The 18469-nt window shown below is 41.3% G+C and overlaps 1 protein-coding gene across 1 annotated transcript; it reads left to right on the top strand.

Annotated features, from left to right (window-relative positions):
• Positions 1–1996: 1996 nt before the first annotated feature.
• Positions 1997–17630, top strand: SEC61A2 (SEC61 translocon subunit alpha 2). The gene is made up of 12 exons (XM_064656507.1): positions 1997–2251; positions 3740–3807; positions 7582–7647; positions 9080–9158; positions 11509–11640; positions 11779–11888; positions 12489–12642; positions 13609–13769; positions 14776–14973; positions 15176–15367; positions 15505–15581; positions 16540–17630. The coding sequence occupies exons 1-12, from the start codon at positions 2245–2247 to the stop codon at positions 16724–16726; spliced, it is 1431 nt and encodes a 476-aa protein (XP_064512577.1). The 5' UTR covers positions 1997–2244; the 3' UTR covers positions 16727–17630.
• Positions 17631–18469: the final 839 nt, after the last annotated feature.

The raw sequence follows: 18469 nt of genomic DNA, 5'->3' as shown, positions 1-18469 counted from the left end.
AACTCAGGGAAGTGCCAGATGCAACGGTACACAAGTTTGGTGAGTGGCTCGCAGAGCTGGTCCCAGTCCTTGGACGGGAGAATGTTGTGGGTTATTAAGACACGGAGAAGTGAAGCTTTGTGTGCTGTTAGGTAGCGAAGGAGCTGACTGAAAAGAGAGACTGTTACAGGGCTCGTGCATTGTGGTGTGGCAGGATTTTCAGAGGAGTGTGAGAATAGAAGAAAAAAAAGTAAAGGCACTGAAGGAATGAGCTCTCAGGTTGAGCAGCTCATTCAAAGCAGCAGAAATTCTCGGTGACAGGAGGAAGGCACATCAGGAGAACAAATATTTTAAAACTTTTTTAATAACGGGGATGTTAGTTTAGATTTGAAAAATCTAACCTGAATTTTGAAGGTTCAAAGTTCTGAACACAGTAATATTGTGAATAAGCAAAGAAAACAATACTGCATTTGGATTTTTTTATTTCTGTCACTGAGAACCCACTCGTGAGTGACAGAGAAATATTTGTTCGGCATTCCTGAGGTGGTTCATCTGTGTCAGTATGGACTAAAGAAACCTCATGGACTTTTTATCAATCACCACAACACGGGCCAGTGACTTAGGACAGTTTGCTGTGAGAAGTGAGCTAACAAGACCTGTAGAAGTTCATTAAATTAAAATAAGTATGGCTAAAATTCTGGACAAAGGCTAATTACAAGAAATTTCCTGAAACTCAGCTATTAACCCAGCAATTATTTGGAGATTATAATCTACAAGTAAGATGCGAGGCCTATTAATTATGGGTATTTGTCAAACTATTCAAGAATTATGGGTGAAAGTAATTGCTGCAGAACTGCTCATTAGTATTTGTAAAATTATGACCATATAAACTGGAAGAAAAAGCTCTTTGAAGTGATTTCAGATAAGGGAAGCTATTGAAAAAAATTGTTTAAAGATATTGTAGCATGGTTTTGGTTCAGAGGATTTCTCAGGGAATGCAGAGTACAAACCAATATACAGATTCAAGTTTGAGAAGGAGCCCTAATCCTTTACATATCTCATGTTCATTCTTAGTACCTTTGCCTAACACAGGAAGAATACAAGCCTGTGCATAGGGTGAGTTACCGAGAATAAATACTGTTTTAAATTGTCTAAATTTAAATGCAGTAAATTCTGATAATCCTAATTTTACAGACCACTGGCTATTGTAACTAAAGGCTCTGAAGAAGGTACTGGGTTTGGTGGTACTGGAATGGGTATCATACCCGTTGCTAGTCAGTCTCCACTGTCAGGTTCAATTCACAGAATCGATTACGTTGGAAAAGACCTCTAAGATCGTCGAGTCCAAACTGTGACCGAACACCACCTTGTCAACCAGACCAGGGCACTGAGTGCCACGTCCAGTCTTTCCTTAAACTCCTCCAGGGACGGTGACTTCCCCACCTCCCTGGGCAGCCCAATCCAATGTCTAATCACCCCTTCTGTGAGGAAATTCTTCTTAACGTCCAACCTAAACCTACCCTGGTGCAGCTTGTGACTATGTCCTCTTGTCCTGTCGCTGCTTGCCTGGGAGAGGAGCCCGACCCCCACCTGGCTACACCCTCCTGTCAGGGAGTTGTAGAGAGCGATAAAGTCACTCCTGAGCCTCCTGTTCTCCAGGTTAAACACCCCCAGCTCCCTCAGCCTCTTCTCATAGGGCTTGTGCTCCAGACCCTTCCCCAGCTCTGTTGCCCTTCCCTGGACACGCTCCAGAGCCCCGATGTCCTTTCCCCCTGAGAAACTACCACGTCCATCCACCGACACGGGTGGATTGGGGTATTAATAAAACACTCCGGCGCCAAACCACTAAACCTGTGCTTTCCACATGAACGCTGCTGCACCAACAGCACCGAGGACACCTCCCCAAAGCGCCTGGGGTCCGAGAAGACCCGGGTGAAGGACGGGGAGCTTCCCGCCCTCAGGAGAAGCCGAGGTGTGGCGGTGCGGGGCCGCCCCCGCCCCTCGCGGCGCGCGGAGCACCCCGGGAGCGCCGTCCTTCTGCTCGCCGGCTGCCCGCCCGCAGCCCGATCCCCCCGGCGCGGCCATCCCGGCCCGCTGCCCGCCCATCCCGCTGCCTTCGCCGGGGGAAGGGCGTAGGGGCCGCTCCGTGAGGGCGATACCGCCCCGGGCGGGGCGGGGAGGGACGGCCCGTCCGCAGCGCCCGTCACGTGACGGCGGCGACAGCGGCGGGGACAGCGCCGGGACCGCGGCCGGGCCGCCACCGCCATGGGCAGTGAGTGCGGGCACGGCCGGGGCGGCGGGCGCGGGGCCGGGGCAGCGGGGCACTCAGCGCGGGCAGGACGCGGGTGATGGCCGGGGAGGCGCCGCCGTGCCCCGGGTGCCGCCGCAGGCAGGGCCGGCGCGGCGGGGAGCCTCTCCCGCACAGGTGCGGGGCTGCCGGGCACCGCTTTGTGGGGGGTTTATTCCCCTCTAGCCCTGCCGTATCTGTCTATATCTATATACACACTGTGTAGTTTATATATAGCGTATAGACTATATGCTGCATACACATACATATGTGTATATAAGTATCTGAAGGGAGGGTGCCGAGGGGATGGATCCAGGCTCCGCTCGGTGGTGCCCAGCAGTAGGACAGGAGGCACCGGGCAGAATCTGATGCCCGGGAAGTTCCACCTGAATGTGAGGAAGAACTTCTCTCCTGTGCAGTGACCGAGCACTGGAACAGATTCCCCGGAGAGGGTGTGGAGTGTCTCCCTCGCTGGAGATATTCCAGAACCGTCTGGACCCGGTCCTGTGCCATGTGCTCTGGGATGGCCCCATGGAGCAGGGGAGGACCAGATGACCCAATGTGGTCCCTTCCAGCCTGACCCACTGGGATTCTGTGTTCAGGTGGAGCCGTGCACCCTCTGGGGAGTGAAGTGCACCTTCTGATGAGCTCTCCAAGGGCTTGGGATAGGGGGAGAAATGTCACAGCAAAGTGTAAATGTAAACGTGGCATTCCGACCCAAATGTTACTTACAGTGTAATAAACGCATTCTACACTGTAATAAATGTATACTCTCCGAAGAGGAACTGGTGGTTGATTTCTCTATCTGTCCCAGTGTGTTGGGGCTGGGAACAATGTCCAAGTTTTGAAGGACAAATTTCCCACCAAATATGTGTGTTTGATTTTATATTTTTTTTTAAAATTGATTTAATTTTTCTTTCCAGAAAAAGAGCTCAAACTGTTGAGCTTTTTTGTGTTTTTAAAGGAGAAACAGCAAAGAGAGTGCTAAAATAAAATCCCCTGAAGTTGTGATCAAAATAAGTGTCCCACTGATTTAAATTACATTTTCTAAATGTATTTTAGCGATTGAATTATTTTTTCCAGCTAAATACTTCTCTAAAACACAAGATTCTAATCTCTACATGGATACTTTTTCATGTCAGAGTCCTTTGTTTCTGTGTTTAACTAGCACAGACTGATACTAGGTCGCTTATTTTTAGATGGAATACAATTTAGTTCACTTCTGGTGATATATACAGTGCCTCTTCTTCTCTAAAATTATTCCAACTGTGGAAAAAGGAATGGGTCAGTTCTGATTAGAACAAGAATTCTCTTTCACTTTTTTGCCTTGTTTTCAACTTTTTTTAAGAGGGTATTAGTTTTCAGACAGTTTTGGAATCTAAATCAAGTTCTATGAAGTTTTATAAATGCATAAAGGTTCATTAATGTATTTCTCTCTCTTATTTTGTGTGTGTGTTTGTTTTTCTGGAACAGTAAAATTTTTAGAAGTTATTAAGCCGTTCTGTGCAGTGTTGCCTGAAATCCAGAAACCGGAAAGAAAAGTGAGTGCCACGTTATGTTCTTTTGCTGGTTCACAGATAAGAGAACGTTGTGATATTCTATCCAAGCTCTAACTTTAACACAGATAGTGGGCCCTAAATTAGGACATATTCTTTGGAGGAGGGGGAACCCATGTTAAGGTAAAAGAACACCATGTTGATGAATTCTTAGCAGCCTTCTCTTAAGTTGTTCCCCTCAGTAACTATGCTAATTATTTCTTTTTAAAAATCTCATTTCTAGACTGAGTTTATTTAGTTTCAGCTCCATGTGACTTGATATATTTTAATATACTAAAGCAGAATTTTCAAGCTTTATTTTCCTGTGGATACCACTGTTGGCTTTGAGCTGGCTTATATATTACTTTGAAAAGGATTGCACTGTAATTCAGGAACCACAAATTTAGTTCTTCCTTTCCCACATATTATTTCCTACTCTCATAGCTGTGATTCACCTTGCTGAAGTGGGAAGGTGATGTGTGATAAGTTCAGATAACTGCTCCCTGTTACCCACTGGATGTGACATTTCTCTTTGACCTGAAGTTCATTTACAGCTCATCTCTCTAGTCCTCCAGCCCCAGAAACTCCTGCCATTTCTTGGCACATTTTCTAGATTAAAATCAGATGATTCATACAGATCTTAAAGAGACCTGCCTTGCCCAAAAAAGCTCCAACCAAATACCATTTTTGACTTCCAAAACTCAAGTACTCAAGCAAGTACTTACTGCTCAGGTGACAAATGTTCTAATCAGAGTAACAAATTGAACTAATATGCATTGTTGTGACTTCCATGAAAATTCCTTTGAAGCTGTATGTTGGTTTTTATATTCTTACAAGGAAATGCTTAGCTGGGAACATGACACCATCCAAGAGAATCCTCTTTTGTTAATGAGACATTCCCAAAGGTTAGGATTGGATGCAGAGAGGTTTATGCCAGTGACCATAGCTGAGCCTGCTGGATTGAATGGAGAAGATACAGTAAAAACTGATGATTCTGCCTTTCTGGAATTGATTTTTAGAAACATTGGGATCTGTTTGTTCCATCTGTCTTACCTTGTTGCTTTCCAGCATCTTCCAATCTTGGGACAGATTTCTACACAAATTATTTAGCTCAGACAAAGGTGTTTTCAGAGCAGGAATCTCCAGAGTAGAGCCTGTGCTAAGGTTTGGATGCACCAGGTCTGGATGGCAGGTCCCCATGTTTGTCTCTGCAGTGGTGAACCTTGGTGCAGTCGTTTGGGTCTGATTTATGGCACATCTGTGATTATCAGCCATCCCATTTCTGTCTAGTGAGGTGAGTGAGAAGAGAAAGCTGAAACAAATCTACAGATCCTGATGTTTCTGTAAAGCTCACTGACAGGTGGTGTTTGCCTGAGAGGAAGAGATGCTTGGTCTGTCCTTGCCCTCCCCCAGCAGATGAAGGATGCCTAGAAAGGTGCCAAGATTCCTGTCCTCTCTCTTTGGGTCACTTTGTCTTTGCTGCTATCTGGGTCCCTGTCTAGACAATGGCTGCCAGTTGCCAGCTTTGTACAAATTTGAAGTGAAGATGCAATTGGGAACATCTTTCCCAGGCTGAAGAGCCCTTTGACCACTTCAGGTCATGTTCCTTGCGTGTGTGTAGTCTATCAAATGACTTGGGTCGTTCCATACAACTGTAATTCTTTGTAATTTGTTGTTTCCTTGCAAGCTGTCACTGGCAGACATGATGAGTGATGGTTTTAGTGGATGGGTTAAGGCCAGGACGAGAAATGAAGATAACCAAATAGAAGAAGACATCTGTTTTCATTAAACCTGTATTGATTGTTAAGTGAAGATGATGTTTTGATTCAGTTGGGCTCTCATTGAATCATTTTGCCATTATTGTTGATGAGTGAAGTGGTTTTTTCTGCCTCTAGGGAGTGTTGCTTTTGTGTTTTGGCCAACTTGATTAACAGAAGCAATTGCTACTTTTGTAGTTACTGGTATGGGTTCACATTTCCCTCATGCACAGATTTTCTAAATAGAACACACTGTTCAGAGCACCAAGATGATGGTGATTAAGTCCCTTCATTTTCACACGATTTAAGGAAAATGTCAAAGGAAGAAAATGTCCAATTGAATCAGATCAGATGGTGAAATGTACTGTCCCTGTGCTTGTTAGCATTTGTGGCTGGAATATTTCGGTACCAGTCTGTATTTGGCTGTTCCTGGCATATGGATTTGGATGCTTCCTTTTTATTTTTTGTCTTCTTGACTCACAGAGGCTGTTTTCCTTGTGAGTAACTGTGATTTGGGTGATGCAGAATTCCATTAATGCTCATATTCACCACAGCTGTAGGGAGAACCAGAGCAGTTGTAGACCTTGATCGATGCCTCCAAAGCCAAGGTAAACTGTGAGGCTGCAGAGATAATTTGGTTAAGCATTTTTGGTTTTGGAAGTCTGTGCTTAAAATCTGAATTGTGGAATTCAAGACAGCCCTTGGTAAAATGGGTCAGCACTAACACAAGGTATTGTTTGGATTTATTTGGTGCTGTCACTATTTTTCTTTTTATAACTTCGTACTGAAGTATTTTTAGCATCTGCTCTCTTTTAAGAGTGAGGCAGTATCAGTAAATAAATTAAATTACTTGGGTTATTTTGCTTCTAAGTGTGTGGTTTCACTTACAAAGACATAACTACCTTCTGGGGTTTCTTTTGGTTGAGGAGCTGTGCTGCTGCTGCTGTGTTGGTTTGTAGTTTCTCATTTGTGGGTGTTCAGTACATACAGAACCAGGCACTAATCCTTTATCTTGTTGCTTCTCTACAGGCAGATTCAGTGGTTGGAGGCAAAGGGTTCCAACCATTTCTGCTCTCTCTCTCTTGCATTTTAGTTCCTGTCAGGTTGTAGTAGCTGCTCTGCTCTTGCCTACAGTGAACACACTCATCCTAAGGTTTACAGTCTGTGGAGGAGAGGTGGGACCTTGAACCTAATGCTGCATCTCAGCTCTCTCTGGTCTCTTCAAGTGCATTTCCTTCTGTCTCATGCTTTGAGTAATTCTCTGGTTCGAATTTAAATCTTGTGATTCTTCTCTTCCTGCACCTGGCACTAGTTGGAGGTGCCTCAGGTGATGTGACCCTGAGATTCTCTTCAGTGAATTAGTGACTAATGATCATTGATCGGGCATTCTTTTTAAAATAATGTGTACTCCACATCAATAAAAATATCTTGGAGGGAAACAAAGAGTCTTTAAAAATTATTTTGTGCTCTGTGTCTATGAACATAATGGTGAATTTAAGCTTCCTCTAACACCCTTTGAAGAACTTAATTCTAAATATTTTGAATTGCTGTCCAAAACTTACGGTTCTTCTGTTTTTTATCACTTGTCTTCACAGCAGTTAAATCTCTTTAAAAACTTAACAGTGCTTTATTTAATAACTTCCAGCCTTACAAAAGAGCCTCCAATCTGTTGTAGCCCAGAGCATTAATCACTGAAGATAAGTTTTTTGCATTAATCTTTCATGTTTGTTCTGGTATGTGTACTGTTGCTTTTCTGTAAATACCCACTGTATTAGAATAGTATAGATAAAATATATTCTACTGACTGAATGTCACTGTGCTGTCTGCCAGATCCCACAAAAGTTATCTTTGCCTCTCTCTGTAATCTGAAATCATATTAAAAATTAATTCCAATGAGAAATGATGCCTTCTGGTTCAGTATCTTTGCCCTGGGTTCTGAATGATGCAGCATTTAGTGCTGATGTGAGAGAGCAGTGAAAGTTCTACCCACAATGAACACGTTCCTCTCCGCTCTGTCCTGCAGATCCAGTTCAGGGAGAAGGTGCTATGGACGGCCATCACACTCTTCATTTTCTTAGTGTGCTGCCAGGTGGGGACCAGTGTTTTCTGTGTTCTGTGCATGCAAAATACACTAAAAGTGCAAAAAGTTCTTGTTTCACGTTGACCTACCCAGTTTCAGTTATGTATTTTTATGGTTAAGTATTTAAAGTTCAGTTCTGATTCTCTGAAATAGTCTTTGTTATTGATTATGTATGTCTTCAGAAACTAATGCTTTTGATTGAGTCTGAAATACAAAATGTTCTTTTCTTGTAATAAGGGTCCTATCAAATGATGGTGGTGGCTGCAGGGTAAACAGCCAATCTAATTATTTACTGAGCAGCATAAACAAACTGAGCAATTCAATGCATTGTTTATTCTCTATTCATAGCTACATTTAAATTTTAGCAGTGACAAGTGTGAAAATGAAATCAAAGTGACTGGTTTTACCCAATTCCTCTTGAACAAGGTGATGGATTGTAAAGATGGTAGGAAAATGTTTTTGGGAGGTGGTTTATGTTGACATTTAGAACTTGGGTTTTTTTTTTTGACTGTACTGGTAAAATTGTTGGCTAAAAGCCCCACAAAATGCAGGTCTGTGTAAACATTTATGTGATCTTTATTACTCATAGTTGTAGGTGTTCCTAGAACCTGTGCTTGGGTTGTAAACAGTGGAGGTATTTTTGCTTTTCTTTAAAGAATACTGAAGAAAGTGAGAATCCATGTATAATTACCTGATATATATATATTTAGAACCTCTTGGAAGATTTAAAATCTTTTTAGCTTATATTTATTAATTCCAGACTGTGGAGCAGTAGTTTAACAGGTTTTGTTTTCAGCTCTGAAGGACTGTTTAAAGGCTAAAACCCAGCTCTTGTACCTACCTGTTTTTTGGAAGGAGGAGGTGGGAGTGACACTAGAGCAGGAAGATCATGTAATTTATCTGTGTTTCCTAGAACTGGATGGATATATGTTCAGTGAGAATTTTGTACAATGAGAATTTTGAACGTATATAAAAGGTTATAGGAGTTGAATAAGGAAAACAGGTGGTGCAGATCAGAGTTTTCAGGAATTCATCTATGGGATTGCCTGGGTTCCTGAGGTGCTCTTTTTGTGATTAAGAAGAGTTTTGAAGAGCTCAAAATCCCTCAATATTGACATACAGAATATTGGAAGCTTTGTATGAACTTGTCTAACTTTGACAGTTCCATATGGGATATTTCAAAACATATTTCCAGCTATAGAACTTTAATATTTAGTCTTCTTTCTAGAGGTTTCTGCTTTTTCCTGTAGAAGGGTCTTAGTTTAGTCCTCTGAGTCATATCCCAGTTGGAGGATTAAAATAGATGGTGTCGGTACTGCTGGTTTAATTAAAAAAAAAAGATATTAAACAATGTAACAGTTGAGTCATTGCATGTCAAGATGTTTGCATTAATGCATGCTAATTGTGTGTTTCTGTTTGATACTTGTGTGCACTTTGACAGATCCCCTTGTTTGGAATCATGTCATCAGATTCTGCAGATCCCTTCTACTGGATGCGAGTCATTCTTGCGTCAAACAGAGGTTAGTGGGTTATTCCTCTCCCTGTTTTCTGTCAGGATAAACAGACCAGGAGAAAAACAGTCAGCTGTTAAGTGTCACCCAACCCAGATGTCATGGTGAAACACGTTGGAACGTTCTTAACACAAATGTAATTACAACTGGTACTCGAGGAGTACTTCGCCTTAGGAGTGGGATTTCTTTTGACATGCAGATGAGATTAATCTTGATTCTCAAGTTTTGGGATGATTCTGTTTAGGATTATAGAGAATCTCTTTCTAATTAATATGTGGGACAGGGAATGTTTTGGCTTTCCAGTTAGGAGCAGCACTGATATGCAATATGAGAGTGTTGACTAGAAAATACCTCATAATAGTTTGGCAACATTATGGGTGAGTAATTTTCATAGGTGGGAAAGCTAAAAGCAGAGATCATTAGACATGAATTTTAGCAAAAACAAACTAAGTTTAAATTTTAGAGTAGTAAAGTGGAACCCAACCAAATGTATAAGAAGACTCAAACTAATGCTAGAAGTCTGAAACTTAAGATGAGTGACCTGTCATGCCTGACTCTAAATGAGGACACTGATCTCATCTGTAGCTTGGAAAATTGGCTGGAAGTAAGAAAATCAGTGGAACCCTCTAACCTGAAGGTGCTGTTTATTTAGGAATGGCAAATTTTGGCACACCAGTGAAGATAATAAATTAAGGTCGATAGGTTTTCTGTTTCAAACTCTGCTGCAGAATTTGCACATAGAAGTCTGTGTCTCACTAGCAGTGTATGGTACTAAATATGCTGCCCACTGCCCAGACAGAAGGGGAACAGTGGCCAAGAAAAGACCATAAAGACTGTGAAAGCAATAAAAAGCAGGAGTGGGAAAGTGAATTTTCATTTAAATAAATGACTAGAAGTCATTGGAGGATGTGAGATAAAGGCTTTTCAACATCCTAATTTTCTGGCTGTTGGAGGAGTAGATATTTCCATGAGAGATGATGTAATATGTAACATGTAAGCTCTAGCATACAAGTATGAAAGAACTAAATTATAATAATGACTTTAATGCTTTCACATTTTACATTTTGATAGCAGGAAAAAAACTTAAAAAAAAAAAAAGGAAAAATAATTGTGTGATGAGGCTCAAGGTTTCTTAAAAATTCAGGCTGAAGTGAGAACTCTGGTAGTTAGACAGCAATGAAAAAAAGGCTCCAGACAATAGGGGAGGTGCTCAAAACCCCTTTGTGAAATTCAGATCATTTATTAAAGGCTCTTCAGAAAATTAAGCTGCAGAGGGATAAGAGGGAAAACCTAATGGCTTAAGAACTGGTTGAAAAGATCAGAAGAAATGTCTGAACAGATCTGTAAGGTGCCACAAATAGAATATTCCTACTTCTTTTCATCTTCAGTAGGATGTTACAGACCATGCTTCCCCTGTCTCTGGTTCTCTTTGAGACTTCACAAGCCTTCAGTGGCTAAATGATTGTTTATTATTATTTTTCTGAGTAATTTTATGATGGAACACTACTGCACTACACATGAGTTGCACTTAAATGTACAGAATTGAAAAGAATTGTGAGCTGATTCTTTTGGATCTGCTTAGTGGATATTGTGACTTAACATCAGAAAAGAAAAGTTGCATTATTTGGGTCCTTTGAGTGACCATGGAAAAGACCAAGTAATTTGATCTGGCTTAACTAAATTTTCAACTTGTAAAATGTGTTCTTACCCAAACTTTTTTTCTTTTAAATTCCAGCTTAAGAAATGTGAGAATTTTGATCACTTGCTAGTTCTAATTGCTTAATTTTAATCCACATTTTCAGCATTTTAGTTTTGCAAGAGTCTTCAGATAAGAGAAAAGTTTCTGGTATTAGCTGAAGGACAACTTAGGTTTCAAAAAGTAATTTCTTGGAATGCTGTGGCTCCAGAAAGATGATATGGAAGAAGCATTCTGTATTGAGATGGGCATTATCAGACATTGTGGATCTGCAACATATTTTTGTGACCTGCAGAATTAAACTTTGGGAAAATGTGACAGTTGAAGCACTGGCAGAACAAACAACCAGGGACAAGGTGCTGTTCAGTGGTTGGTTTCTTGAGGATATGCCAAAAGCTGAGCTTCATTATGCATTAGCCTTTAGCATGATTCCACAAACATATTTGTAGTTAAAAGCTACATGCTGCCTTCAAGCTTAGAGATTTTAACCCAGCAGTGTTTTGTGAGGGGATAACTGTCTTTGTTTTGTCATACCTGTACAGGAATGTGCATGTTTGAAGCATTATGAAGAATATTCTTTACATGTCAGAAACCTTTCAAGAGACCCAATTCTTTAGGAGAGGTGCTTGAATGGCAATTGTATTCATTTTTCTTCCTGCTTAGGTACCTTGATGGAATTGGGTATCTCCCCCATCGTGACATCGGGTCTGATCATGCAGCTGTTGGCAGGAGCAAAGATCATTGAAGTTGGGGATACTCCAAAAGACAGAGCCCTGTTCAATGGAGCTCAGAAATGTAAGCACTGCTCCAATCAAAATTATTAAGCATATTTTTATTCTTGGGAAAGCAGCCAAGTGATACTAGAAATGAGATTTCTTTGGTAGGTGACTTCAGCAGATTTTTTTAAAGGATTTGCTTTCTCTCTTGTTTTAGTATTTGGGATGATTATTACCATTGGGCAAGCCATTGTGTATGTTATGACTGGAATGTATGGAGATCCTGCTGAAATGGGTGCTGGAATTTGTCTTCTTATTATAATTCAGGTTTGTAATGAGCTATTTTGTGTGTAACTGAGACTGGTTAGATACAGTGTAGCTGGAAGGAAAAATCTTTCTAAGTCTGGGTGACTTCTGTTTATTTACTTTTAATGCTAAAAAGCATCATCCTTTGTATCTGTCTAGAAATGAGAAATTCTAAATATTTCATAAAGGAGGAGAAAGCTGGGATAGTTAATACCAAAAGTATTTCAGATAGGAGTGGCTGCTTAATTGAAAATACAGGAATCAGTGGACTTTGAAAGCAGTAGCTGCTGTTCAGTGCCGTGGAGGATTTCTCACTAAATGGCACAGGTGCAGCTTTGAGACATTCTCCTGTAGAACAAAGCAGTAAATGCACAAACTTAAACATTTTGTTTCAAAAAGTGCTTACTGAGTAATCTGTTTGCTCCCTCTGCGTTGAAAAGTCCCAGGGCTCATGGCCAGGTGAGATGTGCAGGTGGCAGAATTACTGCACAAATGATATTTAGATGAAAAACTTAATGATCCCTCTCCAACACGATGAAAAATACTGAAGCAGGGAATTAATACACAGTTCTTGACTTGATTTATTCTTGTTTCTGCTGAGTTTTGTTTCTCTTCCCACAGCTGTTTGTTGCTGGTTTGATTGTGTTGCTGCTGGATGAGTTGCTGCAGAAAGGTTATGGTTTGGGGTCTGGTATTTCCCTGTTTATTGCTACCAATATCTGTGAAACCATTGTCTGGAAGGCTTTCAGTCCCACTACCATCAACACTGGCAGAGGTACGTGTGCTGCTACAGTTACACCGTGTTTCAGGGGGTGTATAACTACACAGGAACTATCAGATGTTGGTTGGATGGCTATTCAAAAAAAGTTTTAATGTGTAGTGATTCACTTCTGCAGTCAGTTGTCCAATTAACACTGAAGATGGAAATGTTGTCTGACTTATGTGAATATTAATAACCTACAAGTTTGCCTTTGCTGATTTGAATTGCAGAAATTCAAATGGGACTGGAAGGCCCTTGAATGAAAATTTTTGGATTTCCAAACTGAAATAGTCTCGTTTTTTAGCATCATTTAGTCCATAGAAAGAGAACATAGGAAATGTTGTACATGCAGAGACTTGTTCATGTTCCAGCTGTTGTTTGGGGCTACAGGACACTTTTGTAGTTGGTGCCTCTGAATTACTTTAGGCTGGTTTGATTCTTCAGAGGCTGCAATCTCTTCAGTCCTCAGCCAGTCTTTGACAACATCTGGTTGTCCTGAGACCTCTGAAATGGCACGTTAAGCTACAGCCTGTCTGCATTAAGAAATTAACTAGTGACTGCATTCATTTGAAATCCTGAGCCATGCTTTTAGTTTGTTTTCATTTGCACCTGGTTTTCAGTAGTTCTGTTGCATTTTATTACTGCTTCTCTAAAGTTATTTTTCTCCTCATTTGTTATTTCTTTCTTCCAATCATCCTCCTGCCCCCAGAAAAGAAAGGAAGAGTGTATTCTTTCATGAATGTGACTTTTATGTTTATTTTGGTTTTTCTAACCGGGAATAATGTTTCAGTAGATCATTCTACATTCCATAAGCTAAAGCAAATCCTGTATTGTGACATATTTGTTGTAACAGGATTTATGTCCTGTTGTACCAGATTTTTTATGTTATTCTTAAAATTTCCAGAAGAAAGGGTTTGGGTTTTTGTTTTAATGTGTTTAACTTGGAAATGAAAGTTTCTTTTCCCTTTTTGCTTCTTGCAGGAACAGAGTTTGAGGGTGCTGTGATTGCATTATTCCATCTCCTGGCTACACGAACCGACAAAGTCCGGGCTCTGCGGGAGGCCTTTTACCGACAGAACCTGCCCAATCTCATGAACCTGATTGCTACAGTGTTTGTATTTGCTGTGGTCATATATTTCCAGGTAAAACTCCTCATGGTAGCTCTGTAGAAGTGCTTATGGACCCTGGACGCTGCAGTCACTGGGAAAAGATGGGAAAGTTTAAAGCAGAGTAACTGAAGTGTTTTAGCTTTGAGTAAGGAGCTCTGATTTCCAGTATTGTTATTTCAGAAACATTCTTCTGTGACAGCACAGCTGTTAAATTTTATAGCCAGGCCTACTGGTACTCAGTGTGTAATCTCACATTCCATTAAATGCCAAACACACTATGAGAATATTTTTACTAAAAATGGCTTCTGGAACTGCAGTGGTTGCATCACACCAATAATATGCTTGATATTCATCATTGACTTCAAAGAATACTTTTGGACAGAGCTGGAGAACTTTGCTTCTTTGAGGTGTGTATGACACAGATTTGTTCTAGAAAACAGCCATGTAATTGATGCATAGCTTACTGTTTTTTCCCTAATTTTCTTGAAACACTTAGCCAGTGCTCCTTTGTAAATCTAAGCATTTACTAAAATGGACACTAAAGGAGGATCCATATTGAGATTTTGTGTGTGTGTGTGGCTAAAATTTGATTTTTTTAAGTTGTTGTGTCTGAGTGCTGGCCAAAAAACAAAAAAAAAGAAAAAAAAGAATTATCAGGTTTTCAAGTCCATGTGGTTTTTCTTGGGTCTACTGAGAGAGGATCCTGCCCCAGAAAACAGAAGACACAAGAGCCTGCTGGTTAGTTCAGTTAAAAGCCATGACAGGCTTTTATCAAACCCTGTTCTATAAAATGTATTTTGGAGGAGCATCATTTAGCAGATGAGAAATAATGTTTATATAAAAAGAATGTAATACAAGCAAGAAAATCCTTAAAATTTGTAATCCAGACTGTAGCTGAAAGCCCTTGGGCTTTGCTGTCTCAGACCTTGCCCTCCTTGTTTATCTAGCAAGAACTCCATGGTCAGGAATAACTTTGGGGCATACTGGGAATACCTTCTGTCTGGAGATAAACTTGGTGCATTGGTGTTATTTTCCGCAGGGATTCCGAGTGGACTTGCCCATCAAGTCTGCCCGGTACCGTGGGCAGTACAGCAGTTATCCCATCAAGCTCTTTTATACCTCCAACATTCCCATCATCCTGCAGTCTGCCTTAGTTTCCAACCTCTACGTCATTTCCCAGATGTTGTCCGTTCGTTTCAGTGGCAACTTCCTGGTGAACTTACTGGGACAGTGGGCAGTAAGTACTTATAAAATTATTTGTGTGTATTCCTGCATTGTCAAACTTTGGTATTTAACAGCAGAAAACTGGAATACTTACTTTTTAACATTTGTACATAAAAGCAGTTTTAAACCTGGAGGAGGAATTCCTCTATAAATACAGGATAGGAATGTGGGAGGTCTGTGAGAAATAACCAGCTGCCTTTTCCTTCCCCTCCCAGGATGTCAGTGGTGGTGGCCCTGCTCGCTCGTACCCCGTGGGTGGCCTGTGCTACTACTTGTCCCCTCCAGAATCCATGGGTGCAATATTTGAGGATCCTGTCCATGTAATAGTTTATATAATATTTATGTTGGGATCCTGTGCGTTCTTCTCCAAGACTTGGATCGAGGTGTCTGGCTCATCAGCAAAAGATGTAGGTGTTCTGCCTGTTTTCAAACAGTGCCCCTGGTTTAGAACTGACCAGCCACTGACTGATCAGTTCTTACCCTCACTAAATATCAGGTGACTGTGAAACACTGCAGCAGTTTCATAAAATAATGTTTTTTGCAGGTTGCCAAGCAACTCAAAGAACAGCAAATGGTGATGAGAGGCCACAGGGATACCTCAATGGTTCACGAGCTTAACAGGTAAGGAAATGTTGACTTCCAGCTGTATGATTGGGAGTGCAGGGGAAGTGTCAACTAGAATATATATTCTCAGAAAAATCTGAGACCTGTTTTCACTGCAAATGGGAAGATTCTTCCCATGTAGCTGTCTTTCCTAGTTAAGCACAAGATGTTATAGCAGTAGGATAGAGATAAACCTGTAGTGTCGATTTTTAAGTGGCATAATGAGGGAATTTGAGTTGAATCTCTTCTGTGTTTGTAAAAGAAAGATACCTTGATTTTCACAAGTGTTTTATTTATTACCATTACTGACCTAGCATGGCACTACCAAAGCTGTATTTTACACAGCAAGTAAAGCCTGCAGAGCTATATTGAAAGGTAGATTGATCCCTACATATTTAAGTCAAAGCAGTTACTCATAGTACTGTGGAGGTTCCATGGCACATATCCATGTAAAGTTGTTCAAACTGTGAATTGAAAAGCTTTGCCTGTGTTTGGTTATTCACACAGATTTCCTATCACTGAGTATTTATTTTAGTTTCTACTGTGTTTCTACGGGAGGACAGTAAGAGCTCATGGCAGGGTTGCATTTGCAATGCTAAATTTATTGCTTGATATTCATAGAATTACAGGATGGTTTGGGTTGGAAGGGACCTTCAAGATCATCTCCTTCCAAGCCCCCCTGCTGTGGGCAGGGATGCTGCTCACTACACGGTGTGTAGGTGTCATCCTACAGGGCCCCATCCAACCTGGCCTTGAACACTTCCAGGGATGGGGCATCCACAACCTCTGGGCAACCTGTGCCAATCCCTCACCACTCTCACAGTATAGAATTTTTCTTCCTGATATCCAGTCTAACCCTGCTTTCTTTCAGTTTCTTCTAGTTGGTCATTTTCGTAGTAGATATGTTGGTAGACTCCTCAGATGAAAATCCATGGTTGTGAATACTCTTTTCTTTCCTGTTTTCCCTCTGGTACAGGTATATCCCCACGGCAGCTGCATTTGGTGGTTTGTGCATCGGGGCCCTTTCAGTACTGGCCGACTTTCTGGGAGCCATCGGCTCCGGCACTGGCATCCTGCTTGCAGTCACTATTATTTATCAGTATTTTGAAATATTTGTAAAAGAACAGGCTGAAGTCGGAGGAGTAGGTGCATTATTTTTCTAGATGTCCAAATATTTCATGGTTTGTGTGAAAGGGAAGGTATTTTGACAACATGCGTCATTTAGTCGAATAATGCTCTTTTCTTTTGACTTGTTTTCAAGTGCTACGTGTCCCATTCCTGTCGTGGGCACTGAGCAATGCCTGTGTGCAGCATTAGTACCAGCTGCCTTAAGAATAAAGTTTACATTATCTTGTTTAAGTATTATTATCTAGTGTTGCCTGTAATGCTGGAAACAATTCATCTACCTTGCTGTTCAGACACTACAGTGAGATGGTAACATGTATCAGTTTGAGAGCGGTAAAAACGCCTTTGCACACAGCAGTAAAATGTTAATTTAATTTCCCTGCCCTTAATAGGAAAAAAAAAACCACCTGAGTTCAGATTGCCACGTGCCAGTATTCCTGACAAAATTTATTTGTACCTGTATTATACATTAATTTTTTATACTTTTTTAACTCCCATTTCCCCATCACTGAACTCAGCACTCCTTATTCCGTTGCGGTGTCTCCACCCAGGCACCTTTCCCTTGGCTCCAAGGGTGGGCAAGCAAACATTTTACCGCGGGCTGATACTCATCTCACCTGTGAACTGGTTCTGGGGTGGATTTGCTGCATCCTGGGGCACGTTGGGCTCCTGCCCTGGGCTCCTGTGGGACATCCTGGCAGCGCCTGTCACGCTGGCAGGGCGGCCCAGCAGTTCTGTTTAAACATGTACTTGTGAAAACTGTGCCACTGAAACTTCATGTCCACTTCGCTTTTGTGAGTCTAAAGAACAAGGCCTGGTTCCTGAAGCTGTGTGTTCATAGGAGGGAAGAGGGGAACGGGGAGTTCCTGCTGGAAACCTGTCGCACTTTACAGCGGCGATGTAACAACTGTGCGCGTTAGACAATAAACTTATTTAATTAAACTCTCTCGTGGGTCTTATCTGTGCCAGGTGTAATTCATAGGCAGTTTTTGATCATTTCTAACATGCCTTGATAGTGAAGTAGGTTTGGAAAGCTCCCTTTTTTCCTCTTTATTCTTCCTCTTTCTAGAATATAATTGATTAGTTTTTAGCAGCCTTAATTAAAAAAATCAAACCTCAAGATTCCTCCTTTTAAATTCATTGAGCTCTTCTGCTCTACTGTATCAATTACTTTTTCCCTTTGATGTCACATTTCTTCTTTCTTCTCTCATGCTTAACTTGAAAGTAACTTCGTGTTGCTTGTGAAGGTAAGAAAATCTTAAGCAAGTTTTTTGCTTCTTTTCTAAGCTGGGAAGATCTCCCTAATTACTCATGCCTGTCCTCATCCATTTCAGAGGCAAGGCTGATACTGGCGTGTGTTTATTAAAACTCTCTGATCGTGACCTTTCAGCAGTGGTGGCTGTTTACATAATTAGAAGCAGCCCACTGTGTGCAGATGCACTGAAGGTTGGTTGGGAAAGATTTACCAGGAAGGGCTCAGACTGAATGAAGGTGCAGCCTGAATACACCGATGGTGGATGTTTCCTCAGAGAGGGAAAACTGCAAGGCTGTGCACTCTGGGGACATGTAAGTGACCTCAGACCTTCAGCAGGATCCCTGGCTGGATCCCACACAGTTCTGTTTTGCACTACTGGATGGGTGTTGTCACCTTCATTGTCAGAGTCATTGTTTTCTTAGAGCAACAAACCAATTTTTTCTTTCTGGATAGTTTGGTTTGGGCTGAGAGAAGGAAACAGCATCTTCAGGACTAAATCATAATAAGAGGTTCCTGAAATTGCCAT

This window comes from Pseudopipra pipra, chromosome 5, assembly GCF_036250125.1.
Source record: "Pseudopipra pipra isolate bDixPip1 chromosome 5, bDixPip1.hap1, whole genome shotgun sequence".
Classification (NCBI taxonomy): domain Eukaryota; kingdom Metazoa; phylum Chordata; class Aves; order Passeriformes; family Pipridae; genus Pseudopipra; species Pseudopipra pipra.
The sequence above is the reverse complement of the archived record's forward strand: the minus strand, read 5'-3'. Positions and strand labels throughout refer to the sequence as shown.

Bases quoted from the DNA above. Each gene is read 5' to 3' on its own strand.
- SEC61A2 (XM_064656507.1), top strand. The intron at 3,808-7,581 runs GTGAGTGCCACG...TCTGTCCTGCAG, and splicing joins TCCAGAAACCGGAAAGAAAA to ATCCAGTTCAGGGAGAAGGT. The intron at 13,770-14,775 runs GTAAAACTCCTC...TATTTTCCGCAG, and splicing joins CTGTGGTCATATATTTCCAG to GGATTCCGAGTGGACTTGCC.